Source organism: Patiria miniata, unplaced genomic scaffold (genome assembly GCF_015706575.1).
Source record: "Patiria miniata isolate m_02_andy unplaced genomic scaffold, ASM1570657v1 HiC_scaffold_17, whole genome shotgun sequence".
Classification (NCBI taxonomy): domain Eukaryota; kingdom Metazoa; phylum Echinodermata; class Asteroidea; order Valvatida; family Asterinidae; genus Patiria; species Patiria miniata.
In genome coordinates this window covers 14120236-14140945 of record NW_024037055.1, presented here as the reverse complement: position 1 = coordinate 14140945, position 20710 = coordinate 14120236, and the positions used below count along the sequence as shown (strand labels likewise).

The window sequence follows — 20710 nt, the reverse complement described above, 5'->3', positions numbered from 1 at the left end:
AGACGACTATTTACTGTACGCTGACTAATGACATAAAACAGTCACCAAGTTGTGCTACAAATACACCTAAGAGCGTTGCACTTACGACGTGTTTTGTGAAATGGATCGCAGGATGTGTCGCAGCTGCGACGCATCGTAGAGATACGACGCGTCGCATAGCTGCGATGCATTGTAAGTTATAAAGAGTTTAGTGAAATCGGGTGCTGGCGCAGCATACTCACCAGCAGAGCCCTTGATGGCCTTGACCACCTCATTAAACATCTGCTGGTCAGCTATCCTCAGCAGGTGACCACTACCGTCCCCTTCCTTGGAGCAGTATTCCGCAGCCTCCTGCCAGGTGTACATGTAGCCGGTGTAGTACTGCAGGAACGTCATAGGGAGTTGCATCTGGGTGTCGTCACGAGATGGTTTGGCTGGTGAAAGACAGTCAGAAAGCAGAACATTACTAAGCAGAACATAATCAAGCCCAGTCTAATGTGGCTTTCGGGAACCGGGGATTCCTGGGTTGGCATTCATGAGCACCCTACTGAGATAATAGCTTCTCAATCAGTTAACGACCATAAATATGTTCGCACATACAACGGCAGTGTATGGTTTGTCCTTGATCATACCATGGAGCCTTTTTTATAGCTCCATGATCATACAGTCAGGCTATCCCCAATGTATGTGCGTCGTTGTCCAGAGCCATCTGCCTCCCATCATAAATATGTTGGCACATAGGCGGGAGTGCATGGTTTGTCCTTGATCATACCACAGGGCCTTTTTTATAGCTCCATGATCATACAGTCAGGCTATCCCCAATGTTTGTGCGTCGTCCTTGTCCAGAGCCATCTGCCTCCCATCAGAATCTGAGTGACGAGTGACGAACCAGTTAAGTGCTGGAGAGCTACCTACATCTAAGAAAGCCACATTAGACTGGGCTCGGTCCAGCAATGAGCCAATAAAGGAATCATGCACCACAGCTCTACCATATTAGCTAGTCTATGCTATGATATGTGAGCAGATTCGCTGATCAAGCAAGACAACCACCTCTTGACCTCTAGATTTTGACCAATGAGCGGCTTTCAATATCGGGTCTTCGGTCATTCACATATTGCGCGTCATAAAACAATGGATAAAAAAACGGTGTTACGCGATATCCGCCCGGCTGTTCTTGTATTGCAAAGCACTGCATTCAAATTGACCAACCAAACCATTTAGTCCTGATTTGGGAAAGAAATGGTGTCACGGTTTAGTGAAGTCGACTCCAATTGGCTGGTGCACGGCTTGCATATATCTGCATGTTTAGACATATCAGACGTTATACAGGAGACTAATGGCTCCGTGGATAACGGGTAATACTCAGACCACTACCACATGAGGTACATGTAGAAATTTGACCTTCATATTTTCCAAAACCTTCAAGATATCATAACCATGACCAAAAATGCTTTATAAACTTTCAGACTTTTTTAGAAAATGGAAAAAATAACACTTTGGGACAGAGATTGTCCGTGCCCATGAACTCCGTCTATCTACAGTGTATTTCGACAGAGTCCAGGAAATAAATATCTCAAAACCGCAGGAAACATTTGCGGAGGAATTTTTTAACACTAACAGGCGTGAATTTCCTAAAACTGGCCATATAGGTTGTTTGACATATGATTTAACACCCTACAATCTTTATTTTTCCACAACTTGATCAATTCACCCCAATACTTTTAGGAATGTAGCCCCATAAGCCGATCAATAAAGCATTTCATTCCTAAAACATAGTTTGTCATTTCATGTGTTTTCAGCACTAGCGTCACCTTTAATTATGAAAATCGTGCAAATAAACTTATGGTTAATGCACCTGATAATGTCTGGTAGGCATGGGTGACTAGACACTGGAACCAAATAGATATGGGGTCCAAAGAAGGTACACTCAACCGAAAAAGAAAGTTCCCCCTTCCAAAACGTTTTTGTCTAACTCAAAAACTAATGAGGACCTCTTGCTCAAATAACGACTAATCAGTACAGAAATTCCTTAGCAATCCATTCTCCAGCCATGCTCTTTATTTGGCCCAAAACAGTGATAATGTGTACAAATTGATGCAATATATGACAAATGATCCGAAAAAACTTGCACTTTTGTATACGTGCAAGTTGTGGTTCACACCCACCTTAAACGAACACAAAAGTGCAACTTTTTTTCAGTACCATTTGTCATAAATTGCATAATTTGGCACATATTATCACCGTTTATGGCCAAACAAAGAGTATGGTTGGATTGCTAAGGGATTTCTGTACTGATCAGTCATAATTTGAGCAAGATGTGCCCAGTAGTTTTTGAGTTAGACAAAAAGGTATAAAGGGGGAACTTTCTTTTTTGGTTGAGTGTATCATTTTATGGAATACGCATACCTGGTTTAGTTGGTTTACCGTTCTGCGTTGCCCGTGCACAGATGGATTGTCTTTGTGCATTGCAGTCACCGTCCTCCCACTTCCATTCCTCCCCTCTGGAAAGAAATACGCCACAAGGTGCGTCAGTTATGAATTTTTTTATTTGGAAAATTCCCCACAAAATAGGTGATTCAAAACCTTTATTTTCATTGACTGAAATGATACTAAGTAATTTGTAATCCATGGTTACGGGTACCTGATCCCTTATTATCAGGAACTGGTTCCTGACATCAACGATGGGGTACTCGGTACCCGGTTTTGGTGCATATCCTAGACATTGTAAGCTCATCCTGGGTTGCGCACTTATTAACGGAAAGTATGCTGACTTATTTTAGAGTCTTGCGTGGGTGTCCTCAACACTGCATTCTAATGTCTCTCCCAGTGATCACCCCAAACTCTCCTTTTCTTATTGTTGAGAGGGAACTTGTGCACAAAGCCAACCAGTTTAAACCTCTCTTACACCCATCTAATACTGGCATTCCAGAGTCGCATCAAATCAAGTTGTGCCGGAGATATGAATTAAATACATGAGAAGCTTGATGTTTGAAACAGTTACGAGCAACGCATAGAGCTATATTGAATTACTAGAGCGCTAACCCCTCATTCTTACACACGGAGATGCTTTGAAGCCGCTCTGGGTGCAGACATTTTGAATTTATGTGCGTGTTTGTAAAACACAATGAAATTAGATGGATTAAATATTAAAAGCGTACTCTAAATGCAACGCGCAAGTAGAACATACGCAAACAACTTCAGAGCGTCATGACGGTTCAAAAAACATCACGGCAAAAAGCATCTGCTTTTGCACGAGTTGCCCTGTTTGCGTAGAGCAAAGTGAAACACTCATTTGGTGATCGTGCGTTTCGGTTTTGGGCGTATCGGCTTTGGTAACGCACCGGTATGGAATACAAACGCATATGCAAATACACGTACAAAATACGTACAAAATTTTGAGATTCCCATAGGTTTGTGCACAAACATGGATGCGCCAAGCAGGTATCAGTTTGTACATGAGTCAGCGCTCTAGTAATTTAATATAGCTCTATGGACCAAATACATCAAAAGATCATCTGTCACAGTCGCTGGAACAACTCTGAAGTCTAGCAATGGTTGATCAAAACACGAAATCTATATTTTATCAACCAAAGCTAAGTATAGGTTCATTTAAAAAAATATATATATTTCCCTTTCATGTTAGAGTTATGTTGCTGAAGGACACAGCCATATGTTAAACAAGCTTCAAGCTACCTTTTAATGAGATATGCACATCCGCCAACGGGGAACCCCTTTGCAAAATTGGAATGGTCCACCTTCTGATTGTTGGAGTTTATGTATTGCATCTTTTTCTTGTCAAAGTGGGCGTCGATCCAGAAAGTGTCTTCTGTTCAAGTGGGCGGGGTTTATATGAGGGCATTGGGCAGGATTACAGGGGACAAGGAAAGGTGTTCATACAAAGTAGGATGTCCAAGTTAGAAAACAATATGTATTAGAAATGGTGTGTTATGCAAAATTGAATGGGTATTAAAATGGGTGGAGGCCGGGGTGTCAAATAGGTGCAGAAGATAGGAAGGAGAGATGATATTAGAATTGTTAGTAACAACTAAAAGGTAAAATGCAGCCTTTTGTAATGTTTACAGATGTAATTCATGTAATAAGTTTTCATGCAATTCTTGTTCTAAATCCAACAAAAATACTTTCAAAGCTTAAATTTAGAATGCTGAAAATGACACTTAAAGGGAAGATACAACATTTGCAAACATCAAAAAACAAAATGATCAAATTATCACGAAATATCTTACTGGATTGTAGGGAATGACAGTCTAAAGCATCCCGTAAAGTTTTGGCTCCTGGTGTGCTGACATTTTCAAGAAAAACTGTATTTTTCAAACGCTGGTCGGCCGACCAGCGTTGGAGAAAACTGGCTTTTTTTCAAAAAGTGCTTCTAATTTTTCAAATTTAGTTTGTCTGCATTTTCTTTGCAATTGATTACACACCTGTGGAGACTACAAGCCTGCTAGACTGATTCTCTGATCTTACAATTCCCCAAAGTCTATAAATTGCTCCATTTTATCTTAAGTGGGGTCAGGGAACCAGACTACAAGAATATGATTGGTTTTCTTGGTTTTTCCAGCATCTACGAACCCAAAACTTGAAACAAGTCAGTGTAACAATATTTGCTATAACATACTATAAAGTTCAGTTCATGAGTCACAGTACTTTTTTGAGGAAATAGCAAAAACTCATGTTTTTTATGCAGGAAAAGAATTTAATTGCATCACCATCATAATTCAGTTACAAAACCTTAATTCCACCATACTCTTTAGTAATACATGTATGTGACTTACATGTAACTCGCAAATTGTACAAAATGAGTTTACAATTGCTGTGGCGAGCCCTATACATTTAAGCTTTCATTTTGTATAATATGGACATCCATGGCACAATGTATGTGGTATATGTTTACCACAAACTGTGACAAGACACGTCCCTTAACTCTTTCGCTACGGAATTTAGTTTACCGATTTTGTCCCGTTTGGACGTAATAAATCGCTGGAAATTCCGCTGTGTGTCGATGTGGACGCCGCCATCTTTAAATGTATCTCCGTAAACAAACTGCTCACAATAACCTGCAGCAGTCCCCGAAGAGACAGAGAGCCGCTGGCAGCGGCTCAAACTAGGGTCAGAGGTTATACGATATAAATTATGTAGATAAGGCACACGTCATGGGGATACCCTGTTTATTCACGGCGATGTCACTGAGCCGCTGCCAGCGGCTTTCCGTACGACTTGTACAATTTTTGTGTGCCGCTGTCAGCGGCTCGCCGTAGCGAAAGAGTTAATTGACTTCTTACAAGAGTGCGATTGACTTGTGATAGTGTTGTGATCGATTTGTAATTGACTTGTAATTTGATTCACGATTGACTAGTGATTGACTTATGATAGACTTTTTGGTTGACTTATGGTTGACTTATGATTGACTTATGATTGATTTATGATTGACTTGTTATTGACTTGTGATTGACTTGTGATGGACTCATGATTGACTAGTGATTGACTTCTGATAGACTTTTGGTTGACTTATGATTGACTTATGATTGACTTATGATTGACTTATGATTGATTTTGGTTGACTTATGATTGACTTGTGATTGACTTGTAATTGACTTCTGATAAGACTTTGGATGGCTTATGCTTGACTGATGATTGATTTGTGATTGACTTGTGATTAACCTCATCACAACTCTGGACCCAACAAATACCCAAAGCACATGATCCTTCTACCTGGCTTTGTTGTCATACTGTCCAGAGTATCTTCAATCAAGCCCTGGAATACAGCATCGGGGATTCGCAGAAGATGGCCGCCCCACTTCTCACAAGAGCGCTTGGCTTTTCGCCATGTTTTCAGGTCTTTCTTCACATCCAGGGTGACCTGGTAGGAGGACGCATCACGAGCCGGCTGACCGACGGCCTTGCCCTCTTTGTCAGGGACTAAATCAACAGAAGACAAAATAAGTCATTTGAAGGGAAGATACAACATTTGCAAATGTCAAAAATGAAATGATCAAATTATCACGAAATGCTCTACTGGATTGTTAGGAACGACAGTCTAAAGCATCCTGTAAAATCGTGGCACCTGGTGTGCTGACATTTTCAAGAAACATTGTATTTTTCCAACGCTGGTCGGCTGACCAGTGTTGGAAAAAACTGGCTTTTTAAAAAACTGCTCCTTAATATTCATATTTAGTTATTCCGCATTTACTTTACACACCTGTGACGGGGTACAAGCCTGCTAGACTGATTCTCTGACATTACAATTCCCTAAAGTCTATAAACTGCTCTGCTTCATCTTAAGTGGGGTCAGGGAACCAGACTACAAGAACATGGAATTTTGGAATTTTCCAGCATCTACCAGCCCAAAACGTAAAACAAGTCAGATGAACAATATTTACTATAACATACCAATCTTCCAAATCCAATTATTTCTGAAAATTGGAGCAAAAGCAAATGTTGTACAAAATATAAAAAATGAGGAAATATTCAATATATCCCAAGGCAGAGTTCTAGAAGGAAAGAGTAAGCGATAAATAACTTTAAGGAAGTTTGAGTCATGAGAGCCGATTTGCAGGAAATTATTTTGAAAAAAAAAACGCTCACAATTGTTCTGTCCGAATTTTACAACATGAGACATGTTTGAAGCTGGCGCAAAACAATTTGCAACTGGAGTGAGTTTTAATCATACAAATCACAAAGGCTAGAAGGCCTTCCACACAGGCCTACATGTAAATATGAAAGATTCTGCTAAGATTGAACATAAGACCCCCTAACCTAATATACATTTAAAAGAAAAAAACAAGACAAAAGGAAATGTGGATCATACAGGGACCTATTTTTTCCCCAACCTACAAAAAAATCATGCATGTGGATGACTACATTACTTACAAAGCTTAAGATATTTTCAGGAAAAGGAACAATTAGTAATGACAATCCTGTAAAACTGCATTTTGTAGCAAAAGGTTTTACTTTTAAAAATACTTTTTACAAATAATAATAAAACTTCTACTCACATATCTCACAGATGAAGCCTTTTTTCTCCCGACAACTTCCGGAGGTCCACTGGAACTTGGGCTCTGACTCAGTGCTGCATGAAGAAATGTATACAGACAGTACATATTTAGTTGTGAAATGTAATTGTGACCATCCTCACAAAGGCAGTCACTTGGACCAATTTTTGAGAATGTGGAACGTGGGCTCATTGGAAAAGACATTGAACAAGCTTTCCAGTGATGTATAGAATAAGAAAATTGGACAGGATCTGTTGGAGTTATAGGTATTTTTGGTTTCCCATTTTAGGGCCTTAAAAACCCTAACCCCCTAGGCCCTTGTTGCTTACAACCATCCTCAATCCTCCAAAATCCTCCAAAATTTTGGATCTAAATTTTTCAAAATTGTCAGACAGTCCTGCCTCCTCATCCCAAAACTTTGCACCCGTGTTTAAATGAAGGATAACCAACGCCAAATCCTTCAAAATCATCAGACAGTCCTGCCTCAAAATACATTCATCCTCAATCCTCCAAAATCCTCTTGTGCTTCAATCACCATTCATCCTCAATCCTCCAAAATCCTCATGTGCTTCAATCACCATTCATCCTCAATCCTCCAGAATCCTCATTTGATTCAATCACCATTCATCCTCAATCCTCTAGAATCCTCCAAAACCGCCATGAGGATTTTGGAGGAGTGAGGTGGGTTAGGGTTAATTAATTAATAATGGATATAAAAAAAAATTGTGAAATCTGTCATTAACTTTTCGTAAATGAACTTTAAATTAGTATTCAAGTGGAAATTGCTGCGTGACAATTTTGGAATACCGATTGCACTGTGCTTGCATGCAGGGGAGCATGCGAATTGAATTACCCGCGCTTTGTTCGGGCACTGTGCAGTCGATAGGGGCAAATTACGGGCATGTGTGGTTACGCTTAGCAATTTCTCCTCGCGTTATCTTTAAATTTGCATTTTTCAAACTGCATCATTTTTCAAAAACCGTTGTCACTTTTGACGATTTACAGTCTTTGGTAGCAAGGGTATCAAAATGTAGCGTATGAAATTCCCCAAAGGTCTATATAAATGACGTCATCATAAGATGATCAGATTCAAAATCATGACCTCTCCGATGAGTGTGGACTCTCTGTTTTTGCTGGTTTACTAAAAAAAAACTTATCTCCCAGCCCTTCTTTGCTGTTAGCTCCATCATTGGAGCCTTATCCGCTCCGTTCACAAGTACCCCCTCACCGGCAAAGAAAGTACAGTTGGGGGTGACGGACTGACGCCATCTTGCCTGACTGCAATTTTGCCGTGACGCGCGGCCGTACCACTGCGTGTACATAGTACCAATCCCCTGGTGCATGTGCATCACACACAAGGAACGATGCGCGTCAACCAGCTAAATGTCCCACTCATGGGAGGTCATTGCTTGGTAAAAGGGCGCCCTCTTTCGTTGGTGCACGGAGTCCATACTTTAAATCCAGTCTTCTGTTTTGAGTCTCAAACAGGACCTACCCAAAGTGAGCACACTGTTTCCCCCTCTGGTTCATTTCCTCAGGCAGGCCGTTGTTGTAGTCCAGCTTGGCTCCGTTGGAGTACACCCAATCGTCGATCTTCTTGTGCTTGACACGGTACGAGGCATCTATCCAGAACTGTCCTGCAATATTCAAGATATTCACGTTCAAGAATGGTCCAAAATAATACAGGGTGAGTAAAAAAAAACGAAACCCAAATGTCGGGACCATTGTTTTATTGATGTTCTGCATGTAGCACTTTCAAAATCTAGGACATGAAAGCCTAATTCATAAGCTTGCTTTTAGTACAAGAATCATTCAAATCGCACATGTATTTTTAAAGTTACGAAAATTTTAAACACAACCACCGTTTGAAAGTTCTGTCCACGGATCACATAAAAGGTGTGCGCCTTTCAGCAAAACGAAAACGATTCACGCACATCCCTATGTGATTTGTTTTCGTTTTGCTGAAAGAACACTTACTTTATTTGTGATCCGTGGACAGAACCTTAAAACGGTGGTTGTGTTTAAAATTATGTAACTTGAAAAGTTCATGAGTGATTTGAATGATTCTTTTAGAACTAATTTTTTAGAAATGAGAGATTTAATGGATTTTGTAAAATCCTTTCACCAATATTTTGTGAAGCACTTACTCTGAGCTGAATAAAGCATGAAGCTTTTATTTTGCGATTTCAATTTTTTGTTCAGTCATCGTTACCACTACTGTCTTATAAAACTGACGACTACTAATTTGTGTTACCTTTAATTGGAAAGATGATATTTAAGAGCAATTCCAGCATTATAAAAGTAAGTTTATTGTCAGTGAGAGAGAGCCAATTAACCATGACATCTAATTAATGATTCTGAGAAATGATCCAAAACTCCTAGTCTGCAATCTCCTTGATTACCGTTACTATAGACAATGGACTTGTACAGTGGAACGCCGCTATAGCGAACATCGTGGGATCCAAAGAAAGTGTTCGTAATAACGATCATTCGGTATAGCGATTTTGAACCACCGGTACCCTCTTCTGACCAATAGTGAAGTCACTGAACTGGCATTTCTCACATCCTGCGGCCGAACAAGGAGTTGTCACAAACGTTTAGCAACGGGTGGTTTTCCCTTTTATTCCTTGGGGAAATAATAGCCATCAATCGCTCTTCAACATTCAAACACGATGTAACCATGGGTGGTTTGATGTTCAGGAATTAAAAGTGACCCAACAGTGTTTAATACGTGTACAACCGGTAGGTTTTTTGTTAATCTATTGACTTTTTTAACAACAATGTTTGCTACGTTTTGTATATTAAAACCGGGAGCCAAGGATGATGTTTTCGGTATAGCCGAATGTTCGGTATAGCGGCGTTCGGTATAGCGGCAGTCCACTGTATTAGATATTCACTGAGGTCTTAACAGATCTGTCACAGACATTTTTACATAATACTGAAATTGCCCGCAACCAATAATCCGGGTCAACAATTCCGTGCTCGCACATACAATTTGCAGAATTAGAATGAACTGATCACGATGGTGAGTTACCCACAATGCTTTGTGTTTCCTTCACAATGTTCCGAGAAAAGAATAAGCCAACGCCGATAACCATGGATATGGCATTCAGTATAGGCCTAAGTGAACTGTATACTGACACACCATCCCCTTTCGGTTGATGAAAGTATCCTTGTTGAAAGTCACAAACCGTTAACATTGTCGTTCTTGCTGAAGAATTCCTCCAGGAAGCGTTGCCTCTCCTCGTTGTGGATGCGCACCAGGGCACCCTTGGATGCCTTGCAGGCATCGAAAGCCTCCTCCCAGGTGAAAAGGGTGGAGTAGAAGTTGAAGATGGGCGTGACTTCCACGTCAAGGTTCTTCTCGGGGGATTGTCCGGGCTTGGGTTTCTTGTCTGAAACAAATATTACATTGATGTCATAACCTCTGACCCCATCAGGACCAAAGTATTTTCAAGACAAGGGAGGGGAAGGCTTGATTACAAAGGTGAACAAGGAAATTGACTGGTGCATGAGTTGAACTCCCGTTTGCTATTTCCAAGGTTTGCAGCATTGCTAATGTTGCTAGCACCGTGACTTTGGCTTCTGACTAAAGCCCCTTGAACAAAGAAACTGACAAAATGGGTAATGGTCAATATAGGGTTGGATGAAGATAGTTCCCAGGGTGTTGAACAGTATGCTCCCACCACTCAAGGGCGGATCCAGGGGGGGGGGGCAAAGGGGGCCATGGCCCCCCCCCCCCAAAACGAAACCAATTTTTTTTTTTTTTATGTGACATCGCAATAAAGGCAGGCAATGAGTACACCACCATCTTTTCCTCCAAAAAAACATTGGTTAAAGTGGTCAGAAATTGCCTCAGATCGCACCACAGAGCATCTAGAATCCCAAAAAAAATTTTGCCCCCCCCAAAAAAATTGCGTTCTGGATCCGCCCTTGCCACCACTACCCGCTCTCTCACCCTGGTGTTGGATCATTTGCATAATGCATATCCAAAATGTTTGGATACTCATGCAAATGAGGAATAGTCTGGTGCCTGCCTGTGCTTTACCTCAGCATTTGTTTTGGTATGTGGTGTCTGGGGTAAAAACAGAATCAATCCGTCGCTGCGTGAGTTACAGCAACACAAAGTTTTTTCCAAATTTAAAACTTATCCAGCCAATATGAGTATCATATTTCATATTAGTATGAGCAAATTGGGAAAGAAAGGATTATTTTTGAGAAGGTGTGGACGTACTAATTACAATGAACATGAAAACACGTACTACACGTTGGAAATAACAACATTCAGTACACGATATAAATCCATTACCTGCTAACTGCGCTATCGAATAAGGATAAAGGAAGCAAGTTCCCATCCCTGGGCGGGCTTACTATTGGAAACGAGGTTCAAAATAAAGTAAGCCCTGGGCACGAGGTTGGAACTGGATATAGCTTCGTTGGTTGAGCTCAAGAACGGCAATCTGGAGGCTGCATGTTCAAACCCTGCTTCAGTCATTTTTTGTTCAATTTTGAAATTATTAGAATGTGCTTAATCAGTTTCCCTTTGTCGTTTATTTGTACATTTCTGATAAAAAGCTGTATCCTCTCTGACTGATCCTCATTTGCTATATCCTAAGCTTGCAGCATTGCTGTTGTTAGCATCATGACTTTGGGCGTAGTCCCTGGCTTCATGGCACATACAGGCTTCTGACTAATCCCCTTGAACAAAGACACTGACAAAATGGTGAACTGCCAACATAGGGCTGGATAGCTCAGTTGGTAGAGCACAGGAACGGCAATCCGGTGGCCACAGGTTCAAACCCTGCTCAAGTCAATTTTAATGTTCAACTTTAAAGTTATGTCAGTTTTCATTTGTTGCTTATTTGAAAAATGACTTTGATATTCTTCAGCCAATTTTCCAAAACGTTTCCTTAATTGTTGGTTGGTCAGTTCTTTTTAGTACTGTTTGCTCATTTTTCAACAGTATATTGGGTAAACACGTGTTTTTTTTTTCAATTTTAGTTTTCCACAAGTACATGTACAGTGGGTCCCAAGACACCAAAAAAACTTTTTTTCAATACTCTTAACCTCGCTGCAGGACACATATCGCCATATCGCCATTATTTTTGTATCATTTTAAAGCTTGGAATCCTAACTTTATCCCTGGTGAGTATTGTTTTGATATTTATAATAGTTTTAAAATTATTCATGTTCCAAAAAAGGCATGTTGAAAACAAATTCAACTGATTTCAAGGGAACCGATGATGCGGTACATCAGATGCAAAATCGAGTCACACTTTGAGCGCGCTTTTTGAATAGGAAATTCGTTACGGTGTAGTTTACGTGGATCAAAAAGAATAGGAAACACAGAAAGTAAAAGGCACCAAGATATTCATGATGAACCATTTCCACAATTATAGGAAAAAATGCGCATGATTGATTTTCCTTGAAATCCGTTCAGCTTGTTTTTGATATGCGAACACGAATCATTTCAAAACCCTTGGAAAATCAAACTAATACTTACAATGGAAAAAAATAAGATTTCAAGCTTTACAATGATATAAAAATAATGGTGGTACATGTTCCTGCAGCGATGTAAGCGCTTCGCAAAGAAATGTTGCGGGTATTTTGGAACGCGCTGTAGCATTAGTATTCACTGTAAATTTGGAAAACAGTCTTACCATACTGACAGACGAAACTCTTCTTGGCATTGCAGTTTTCATCATTCCACAGATAGTCCTCAGTGTGTCTGCAATGAAGCAACAATGTGAACATAATAAGGGAATAAATGTTTGCTTCGGAGGTGTTCAACATTCTGTTTAAGACTGCTTGGAGTCTGGATGCTGCTAATTACGTGATCTGAAGGCGAGGGTGTTCGTCAGCATCCAGACTCCAACCGGTCTTTAAACCGACTGATTAATACCGACCAGCCACATATTTATTTCCATTCATAAATACCTTTTCTGTCAAAAAAATCAAAACTCTACAGTCCAAAAGTCACTGAACGCAAGCCAAATGTTATAAATTTTCAACAATTTCGATCAACAAAACACCCCTCTAGCTATATAATGGTTAGGCCCTCTGATAAACAACTCCTTTCGTGGCAATTGACGTGCGTGTCGCGTGTAGTGCATGATGTGGTGCACAGCAAAGATGTTCCTGTGTAGTGCGAATTTAGGACTATGAAATACTGACAAACTGGTAGTATTGCGCATGCCTACGTGAGGATTGTGAACGTTCAACCGACAAAACAGGGCCGGCATCGGATTTCATACTAGTCCAAATTTCATGTGACACTGGAAAAGTGTTTAAGACCAGCCAGCCATATCTCTATCAACTGTTTCAAACCGGCCACGTGACGGGCTCTCGATCAATAGAAATGGGTAAACTGTCTTATAGATATTCATTAATGTGTGCTTCTCATGCATTTTGTTCATTTCCAATAATAACACAAATCAAAATCCTACGAAGAATGTTCAAAACCTAACCAGTTGAAGTTTCAGTGGATATTGCGCTTCTCGAGAAAACAGTGAAAAACCCATGCACAACTTTTTGATCACGAAACACTATTTTGTCCATAGCACTCTTTCTTTCCATAAAATCAGTCAATTGACTGGTCCTCGGAAATCACCTACATTTCTTGATTTCTTCTAAATGACAGCAAGCCAGACGGAATAATTTCAGGGGTGTTTAGTACCAGTACGATAATTAATTCAAGTAAGCATTTTGATAATGATTCGGGTAGATTACTTTTGGTAAAAATGAAAATGATCCCATACGCCTCAAAAAGGAATATCACTAAACATTTAGTCTGTCAGCACTACTTTGGGAGCTGATTCATATTTTGACACATTTTGGGTTTTTTCATTTTCTTTTCCTTGTTTTTTTCCTTTGTGAATTTCTTTTATCTTTTTTTTTTAAATTCCCCATTCTTTTTTGTTGTTGGTCTTTTTGTTATTTTTAATTTTTTTTTGCCTTTGTGATGCCCACACCTGATTGTACAGCAGATACCATTTACAACAATATCGTTTATTAAATACATGTATCAGGCTTCCAGTGGTAAAAATAAATCTGCGAATTGTATGCTTTCATAAAAAGTACCCGGATGACTGCAATATTATGTCAGTAAAAATACCCTGACGGGTACAATATTATTTTTGATACTGTCTTCATCAAGCATTTTAACAAATTTACCAATCAACAGCATAGAAACTCACATTTGTTAACCAGTCAACAGAGCGTAGCGTACAGTTCGCTCGTACCCCCCGCCCTGCAAAATGGACGCTGGGATACTCTGATGAATTCACGCTCTGATTGGTTGGATTTTGCGTGACCTGTGACCTGCGCGTCATCAAGGTCATGACTCTGCAAGGTTTGAAACGGCCGTTAAGTCTAATTCATTACTCTTTTATTTCAGTTTAGAGGTGTTTTTTTCTCGTTGAAAAGCGTAATAATGTAGGAAATTCTGTAAATAATGTAGGAAATTCTGTAAAACTTATCTGTGTTGTAAATTTACAATTCCCGTCACTCGCACAGGCTCTGTTTCGAATCATGAACGGTCGGATTGCATTATGCGACGCTCAAAATTTTGTGCACATGGTCCGCAATGAAACAGAAATCTCATCCGGTATGGAATGTGCGCAATTCTATGGCGAGTTTTCGGATAGCATTTGCGCACATTGTCTAACTGCGGTCTTGAACAGCTGCAGCCAGATGCTTTATACATAGGTCATAGGCCACTTCCTTCACAAGATTCTGTGAAGCTCATCAGAGTATCCCAGCGTCCTGTTTGCAGGGCGGGGGGTACGAGCGAAAGCGTACAGTGTCATTGCACGCAGACGCAGTGTGCAGAGTACGCGCACTGTGATCAACAACCACATGGAGCGGCATGAAGCAAGGAATATTCGATAAAATTTGAGAAATAAAGACAGTAACCCGAAATTTTTTTTCTTGTGGATAAGTCAGCCTGATATAGATAAAAATGATAATATTGGATGGCTTTTTTTCCTTCAAGATATTCAAGAATATATTGCACTCGCTATATAACTATATTTCTTTCCTGTTTGACGAGCGCAATATTGTGTTTTTTTCCCTTGGATCATTTACACAGAGATATCAGACAACACTCCAGGCAAAATTTTCTAAGCCACCTGGTTTTCTGTAAAGAAGCCATGTTGTCATGGAAACCATGAGCCAAAGTGCCATCAGCTAAAGGCTATTTAACAATGTTAAACCTTGTCAAGCATTAAAATGCTAAATGAGCCATTGCTGGAATCCTTGAAGCATTTTACTATCCACTTTAGTGACAGAAGGTTTTAAAAGCCATGATAAATTCTTAAAGACCACTCCTACGTTTGAGATGCATTAGTTGTCAAGGGAACAATATATCATGTTGATATGGAGAGACCTTTCAGTACAATGCCATTTATTAATTATGAATCCAAAGGACCAAAATATTAAGTCCTTGATCTACATGTAGGGACCTACAGTATACTCAGGAGAGGTTTTTCAAATAGTGTGAGAATGCAAGCATTGAAAGGGTGGACCTCAGGCGAGACCGCGTAGATTATCCAAAACAAAATGGAAGTGCTGGGTGTTCTGATTCTCATGGCTGGGTTTGAAGCCAGTGCAGCAACAATCTGCTCGGCTGGATGGTACCGATATGGCAATGCCTGCTACTTTGTGACAAAAGAAAAACTGGCCTGGCCTAGGGCAAATGATACCTGTGCTGCTTCTCATGCAAGCCTTGCAGTTCCCAACTCATTGGAAGAACAGACATTTATAAGGGAATTACTCCAACGGGAGTTTCATCCTTATGGTCCTGTGGATGGAGCCTGGATTGGCTGCAATGACATCGACAAGGAAGGTGATTGGCAGAACTGTCCTCTGAGAGGTGATGGGACCAACGCGTACCAGAACTGGGGGGAAGGAAAGCCTGACAATCGGCACAGCGGAGCTGATTGTGCATTGATGGGCAATTGGGGGAATGGCAAATGGGGGAACCAGTTATGCATCAATCTCAAATATGCAACATGTGAGCTTGCTATCATCGACTACGACCCTCTGTTCTGCCTTCAGATCGGCTCCAATGGTCGCATCACCTCCCCGTGCCTCACTGATAATCACATCTTGATGGAGTTACAGGCTCAGGGTCTGGTGTCTTGTGGCAAGGCCTGCCTCTCTCATCCCAAATGTAGCTCCTTCAATCTGAAGGACCAAGGCCAGGGCAAGATGGTGTGCCAGCTGAATGACCTTGCCCTTCAAAATGCAGCTGATGAAGATGTGGTGGAAATTGAGAACTGCTACGGCCTGAATCTGTAGAAACTGTTTGCATGAGGGAAAATCTGTTGATGCAATGCTCTGCCGTACAGTGAATGTGGCTGACATTTCAAAGATGAATACAAAAGGCAGTCGTAGATTACATTTTCATCACTGAGAGTGAATGACTATTTTGTGGGAGACTTGTTATGAACTGCTAAGATTTTAGAAGGATTTACAATATAATATCAGGAACACTCGCGATATAGTCTACAAGTACAAAATATATTTATTAGTGAATGTAGTGACTGGTATAAAAACATTAACAGTACTTTTTGCCTAGTAATTTCAACTGTTTTTGTTGTTTAGATGATAAGCTTTTGATTGGCTGAAATATATTGATTCAAATTTGGCAGAACCCTGCAGAAGAAAATAACTATTTCAGATTCATTTGTTGCAATAATTCTACCTATTTAATTAATGCACTAAATGCATTTACAATTGTCTGTAAATAGTTAACTTTTCCAGTTTATAGGGGAAAGCAAATATGTGGTTATTATTTTGTTTGTAATATAATTCTAAAACACCAAATGACATCACAGGGAAATCATTTTTTTTTTGATATAGAGTTACACATGCGCATTATCAAATATTAAATGTGTTAAGAATCGGGTGGGTTAAAAAACTTCAAAATCAGTTTCCAAAAAAGAAGAAGTATTATTTAGCATGCAGACTCACATAGCCATGTTCCATCAGATTCTCAGTTCTCTAGATACTCAAATTGTTTTTACACTGATAGGATGTGACATATTATGGAAAATATGACATCAGGGTTTGAGGTACTGTTTTAGCATAGGGTCTTTGTCTACTCCAAGTTTCATTAAGATATAAAAGAATGGGGAAGTGACAATATACATAAAACAGTGTACAATGTCTGTTGGGGAAACCAATGGGCATTTTAACTTCAGTGTGAAGAAAAGCTTCTATAATCACAAAGATCAACTGTGAAAATTATCGGCTATTTTTAGGTGCTGGTGACAAAAGACTGTCGAAATATGCAATATTGCCAATGGTGTAATCAACTGCCAATTAGACAACAGCCAAAGCGGCGTTGTCAGGGAAACTAACTGGTAGCAATCCCTGACTTTGATTGCTTTGTGCATTCAAATGAGAAGGGTAAGCCTCTTTCATTTCGCGTTCTGAAACCGTCAGTTGATGTTATTTCCATGCGAAACATGTTGTGGTTCTACACTCAAAATTCAGTTGCAATTACTGGCAGAAAAGCTGAGCAATACTGAGGCTATCCTAAAAAACTATATATCCGTACACCTGAACATTCCTAATCATCAGAAACAGCATGGATGTGTTGAGTGTACTGCTTCTTATGGCTGGATTTGAGGCCAGTGTGGCGACTGTTTGCCCAGTGGGCTGGCACCGATATGGAAAGGCTTGCTATTTTGTGATTAAGGAACTAAATACTTGGTACAAAGCAAAAAGCATCTGTGCTGCTTCTCATGCAAGCCTTGCAGTTCCCAACTCAATGGAAGAACAGACATTTATATGGGAATTACTCCAGCAGGAGTTTCATCCTGATGGTCTAGGTAATGGAGCCTGGATCAGCTGCAATGACATCGACCGGGAAGGTGTTTGGCAGAATTGTCCTCTGAGAGGTGATGAGACCAACGCGTACCAGAACTGGGATGAAGGAAACCCTAGCAATCAGTATAGCGGAGCTGATTGTGCATTGATTGGTGACAGGGCAGGTGGTGTATGGTGGAATCAGCGCTGTAAAAATCCCAGATATGCAACATGTGAGCTTGCTATCTACGACCCTCTATTCTGCCTTCAGATCGGATCCGATGGTCACATCATCACCTCCCCGTGCCTCTCTGATAATCACGTCTTGATGGAGTTACAGGCTCAGGGTCTGGTGTCTTGTGGCAAGGCCTGCCTCTCTCATCCCAAATGTAGCTCCTTCAATCTGAAGGACCAAGGCCAAGGCAAGATGGTGTGCAAGCTGAATGACCTCGCCCTTCAAAATGCAGCTGCTGAAGATGTGGTGGAAATTGAGAACTGCTACGGCCTAGATCTGTAGAAACTGGTTGCATGAAGTAAACTGATACCAAAACAGTCCATCAGACTGCTCTTATGTACAGGTAGATGTGGCTGACATTTTTAAGGTTAGCACAAAGGGCAGTGGTGGCTTACATTTACATGGCTGAGAGTGAATAACCTTTTTTGTGGAATAATTTTTGTGAACTGCTAAGACTTTGGAACGGATTACAAAATCAGGAACACCCACAATAGTCTGTAAGTACACAATATTTATTAGTGTTTGCTGTGATTGTCATACAAATATAAATGGTTATTTTTGCACTGTAATTTGAACTGTTTGTGGTAGAAATATTTAGGAAATATTGTGTGGTAAATATAAACATGTCCTCATTTTTTGGTATATTAAAAAAAAAATGGCATAAGAGGACACTAACTTTGTGAACGGCAACTGTTTCAAAATTGTGTGTTGGGATCACTACGAGGAGAACATAATGATCACTCAAATTTATTGCACTTTTGGATGTTATCTCTTAACAAGGAATCTGGAAAAGAAATAGTCAATATGGTTTAATGTTGTTGCACTAATGATACCTATGAAAAGTAGGTTTTTATTACACCGAAAGTGTAATCTTTGTTTCCCATGTAGTAGAAAGAAAATGTTTGATAATTTGGTGTATACTCAAGAGTCAAGACAAATCTAACCAAACTCTGATAATTGCCCATACAGCAGGACTTCAACATCATCATTTTCCATTTTTTTTATATAGGATGTCTGACAAATGATGATGTTTTGAGAACAACTTTTCTGTCCAAAGATGTCTCTTTACTGAATTATAGTCTTGACAGTAGCTGCAAGAGCAGACATTATCAGAAACATTACGGAAGTGTTCTGCTCTCATAATTGAATTTGAAACCAGAATATCCCCACTTCATTACCTGTTCTTTACTGCATACTGCAGGCATTAGACCTATTCAAAAAAATAGAGTCGTCTCCAAATACGAATGTCCTCCAATTAGCTACGACTACAAAATGCGGGGGACGTTTTGTTCTCAGCACGTGCTCCCCACCTTGGAAGAAAACACATCTTCACTAACAATTCCACCCTGGTCCAACAAAGCGTGTCCCTGAATTATCACCACACAGCCATCAGGCAATTGATTCAATTCCACATCTTGCACGGACTGTTATAAAGCCACCAATTATTCAGACTACGTTTGACATGAAGTGACCACAGAAAACAACACGTACATGTATTTTTATCAAATTACTTGCTAAATTTTACCTTTTGATTGGGCTTGCTTTTTGCTTTTGTCAAATACTTAACGCCTCACTATATTTCATGTCCTTATAAAGGGAGTCTTACTAGTTGCAAGTACCATTTGAAATTGGGATGTGAATTAATGTTTACAACACTAGAGACGATAAGTGACACTGGATCAATCATAAAGAAGAGACTACCAGTTTATTATATCTATCCCATAAAGACATCAGGCAGATACATCATGGAAGTATTTGGCATACTGCTTCTCTTCATTGGGAGTGTAGCCAGCATTGCAACGATCTGTCCTGTTGGTTGGCAGCGATATGGAAAGGCTTGCTATTTTGTGATCAAAGAACTAAAGAATTGGAGCAAAGCAAAAAGTATCTGTGCTGCTTCTCATTCAAGCCTTGCAGTTCCCAACTCGTCGGAGGAACAGACATTTATATGGGAATTACTCCAGCAGGAGTTTTATCCTGATGGTCCTGTGGATGGAGCCTGGATTGGCTGTGATGACATCGAGAAGGAAGGTGATTGGCAGAATTGTCCTTCGACAGGTGATGAGACCAACGTGTACCAGAACTGGAGGGAAGAGCAGCCTGACAGTTGGAATGCTGCATCTGATTGTGCATTGATGGTCAATTCAGCGGGTGGCAAATGGGATGACCAGTCTTGCACTAATCCCAGATATGCAACGTGTGAGCTTGCTATCATCAACTACGACCCTCTATTCTGCCTTCAGATCGGCTCTGATGGTCGCATCACCTCCCCGTGCCTCACTGATAATCACATCTTGATGGAGTTACAGGCTCAGGGTCTGGTGTCTTGTGGCAAGGCCTGCCTCTCTCATCCCAAATGTAGCTCCTTCAATCTGAAGGACCAAGGCCAGGGCAAGATGGTGTGCCAGCTGAATGACCTCGCCCTTCAAAATGCAGGGGCTGAAGATGTGGTGGAAATTCAGAACTGCTACGGCCTGGATCTGTAGAAACTGGTTGCATGAAGCAAACTGATACAAAAAATATCCTTTAGAATGCTCTCATGAGCAGGTACCGGTACATGGGCCAACATTTTCAATGCAAGTACATGTGCAAAGCGCAGTGGTGGCTTACATTTTCGCAGCTGATAGTGAATGACTATTTTGCAGAGATTTGTTGTGAACCGCTTAGATGTTGC

At 40.3% G+C, this 20710-nt stretch overlaps 4 protein-coding genes across 4 annotated transcripts in view; 3 read left to right on the top strand and 1 right to left on the bottom strand.

Annotated features, from left to right (window-relative positions):
- The window catches only part of LOC119723912, a 58668-nt gene extending 45960 nt beyond the window's left edge, over positions 1-12708 (bottom strand). Inside the window, exons 1-8 of the mRNA XM_038194815.1 lie at positions 12647-12708; positions 10178-10381; positions 8482-8623; positions 6990-7063; positions 5707-5913; positions 3673-3805; positions 2386-2480; positions 222-413 (exon numbers count right to left, since the gene is read on the bottom strand). Of these exons, the coding sequence (XP_038050743.1) occupies positions 222-413; positions 2386-2480; positions 3673-3805; positions 5707-5913; positions 6990-7063; positions 8482-8516 (736 nt within the window). The 5' untranslated portion in view covers positions 8517-8623; positions 10178-10381; positions 12647-12708. The remainder of the gene's footprint in view (positions 1-221; positions 414-2385; positions 2481-3672; positions 3806-5706; positions 5914-6989; positions 7064-8481; positions 8624-10177; positions 10382-12646) is intronic.
- A 2630-nt stretch (positions 12709-15338) lies between these two features.
- On the top strand, positions 15339-16820 carry LOC119723911 (perlucin-like protein). Its single transcript, XM_038194814.1, has one exon. The coding sequence runs from the start codon at positions 15546-15548 to the stop codon at positions 16284-16286; it is 741 nt and encodes a 246-aa protein (XP_038050742.1). The 5' UTR covers positions 15339-15545; the 3' UTR covers positions 16287-16820.
- A 293-nt stretch (positions 16821-17113) lies between these two features.
- LOC119723910 (perlucin-like) lies at positions 17114-18740 on the top strand. The gene has a single exon (XM_038194813.1). The coding sequence runs from the start codon at positions 17581-17583 to the stop codon at positions 18316-18318; it is 738 nt and encodes a 245-aa protein (XP_038050741.1). The 5' UTR covers positions 17114-17580; the 3' UTR covers positions 18319-18740.
- A 1041-nt stretch (positions 18741-19781) lies between these two features.
- On the top strand, positions 19782-20693 carry LOC119723295 (snaclec stejaggregin-A subunit beta-3-like). Its single transcript, XM_038193845.1, has one exon. It carries the CDS (start codon positions 19782-19784, stop codon positions 20520-20522), a length of 741 nt encoding a protein of 246 aa, XP_038049773.1. The 3' UTR covers positions 20523-20693.
- The last annotated feature ends 17 nt before the right edge of the window (positions 20694-20710 follow it).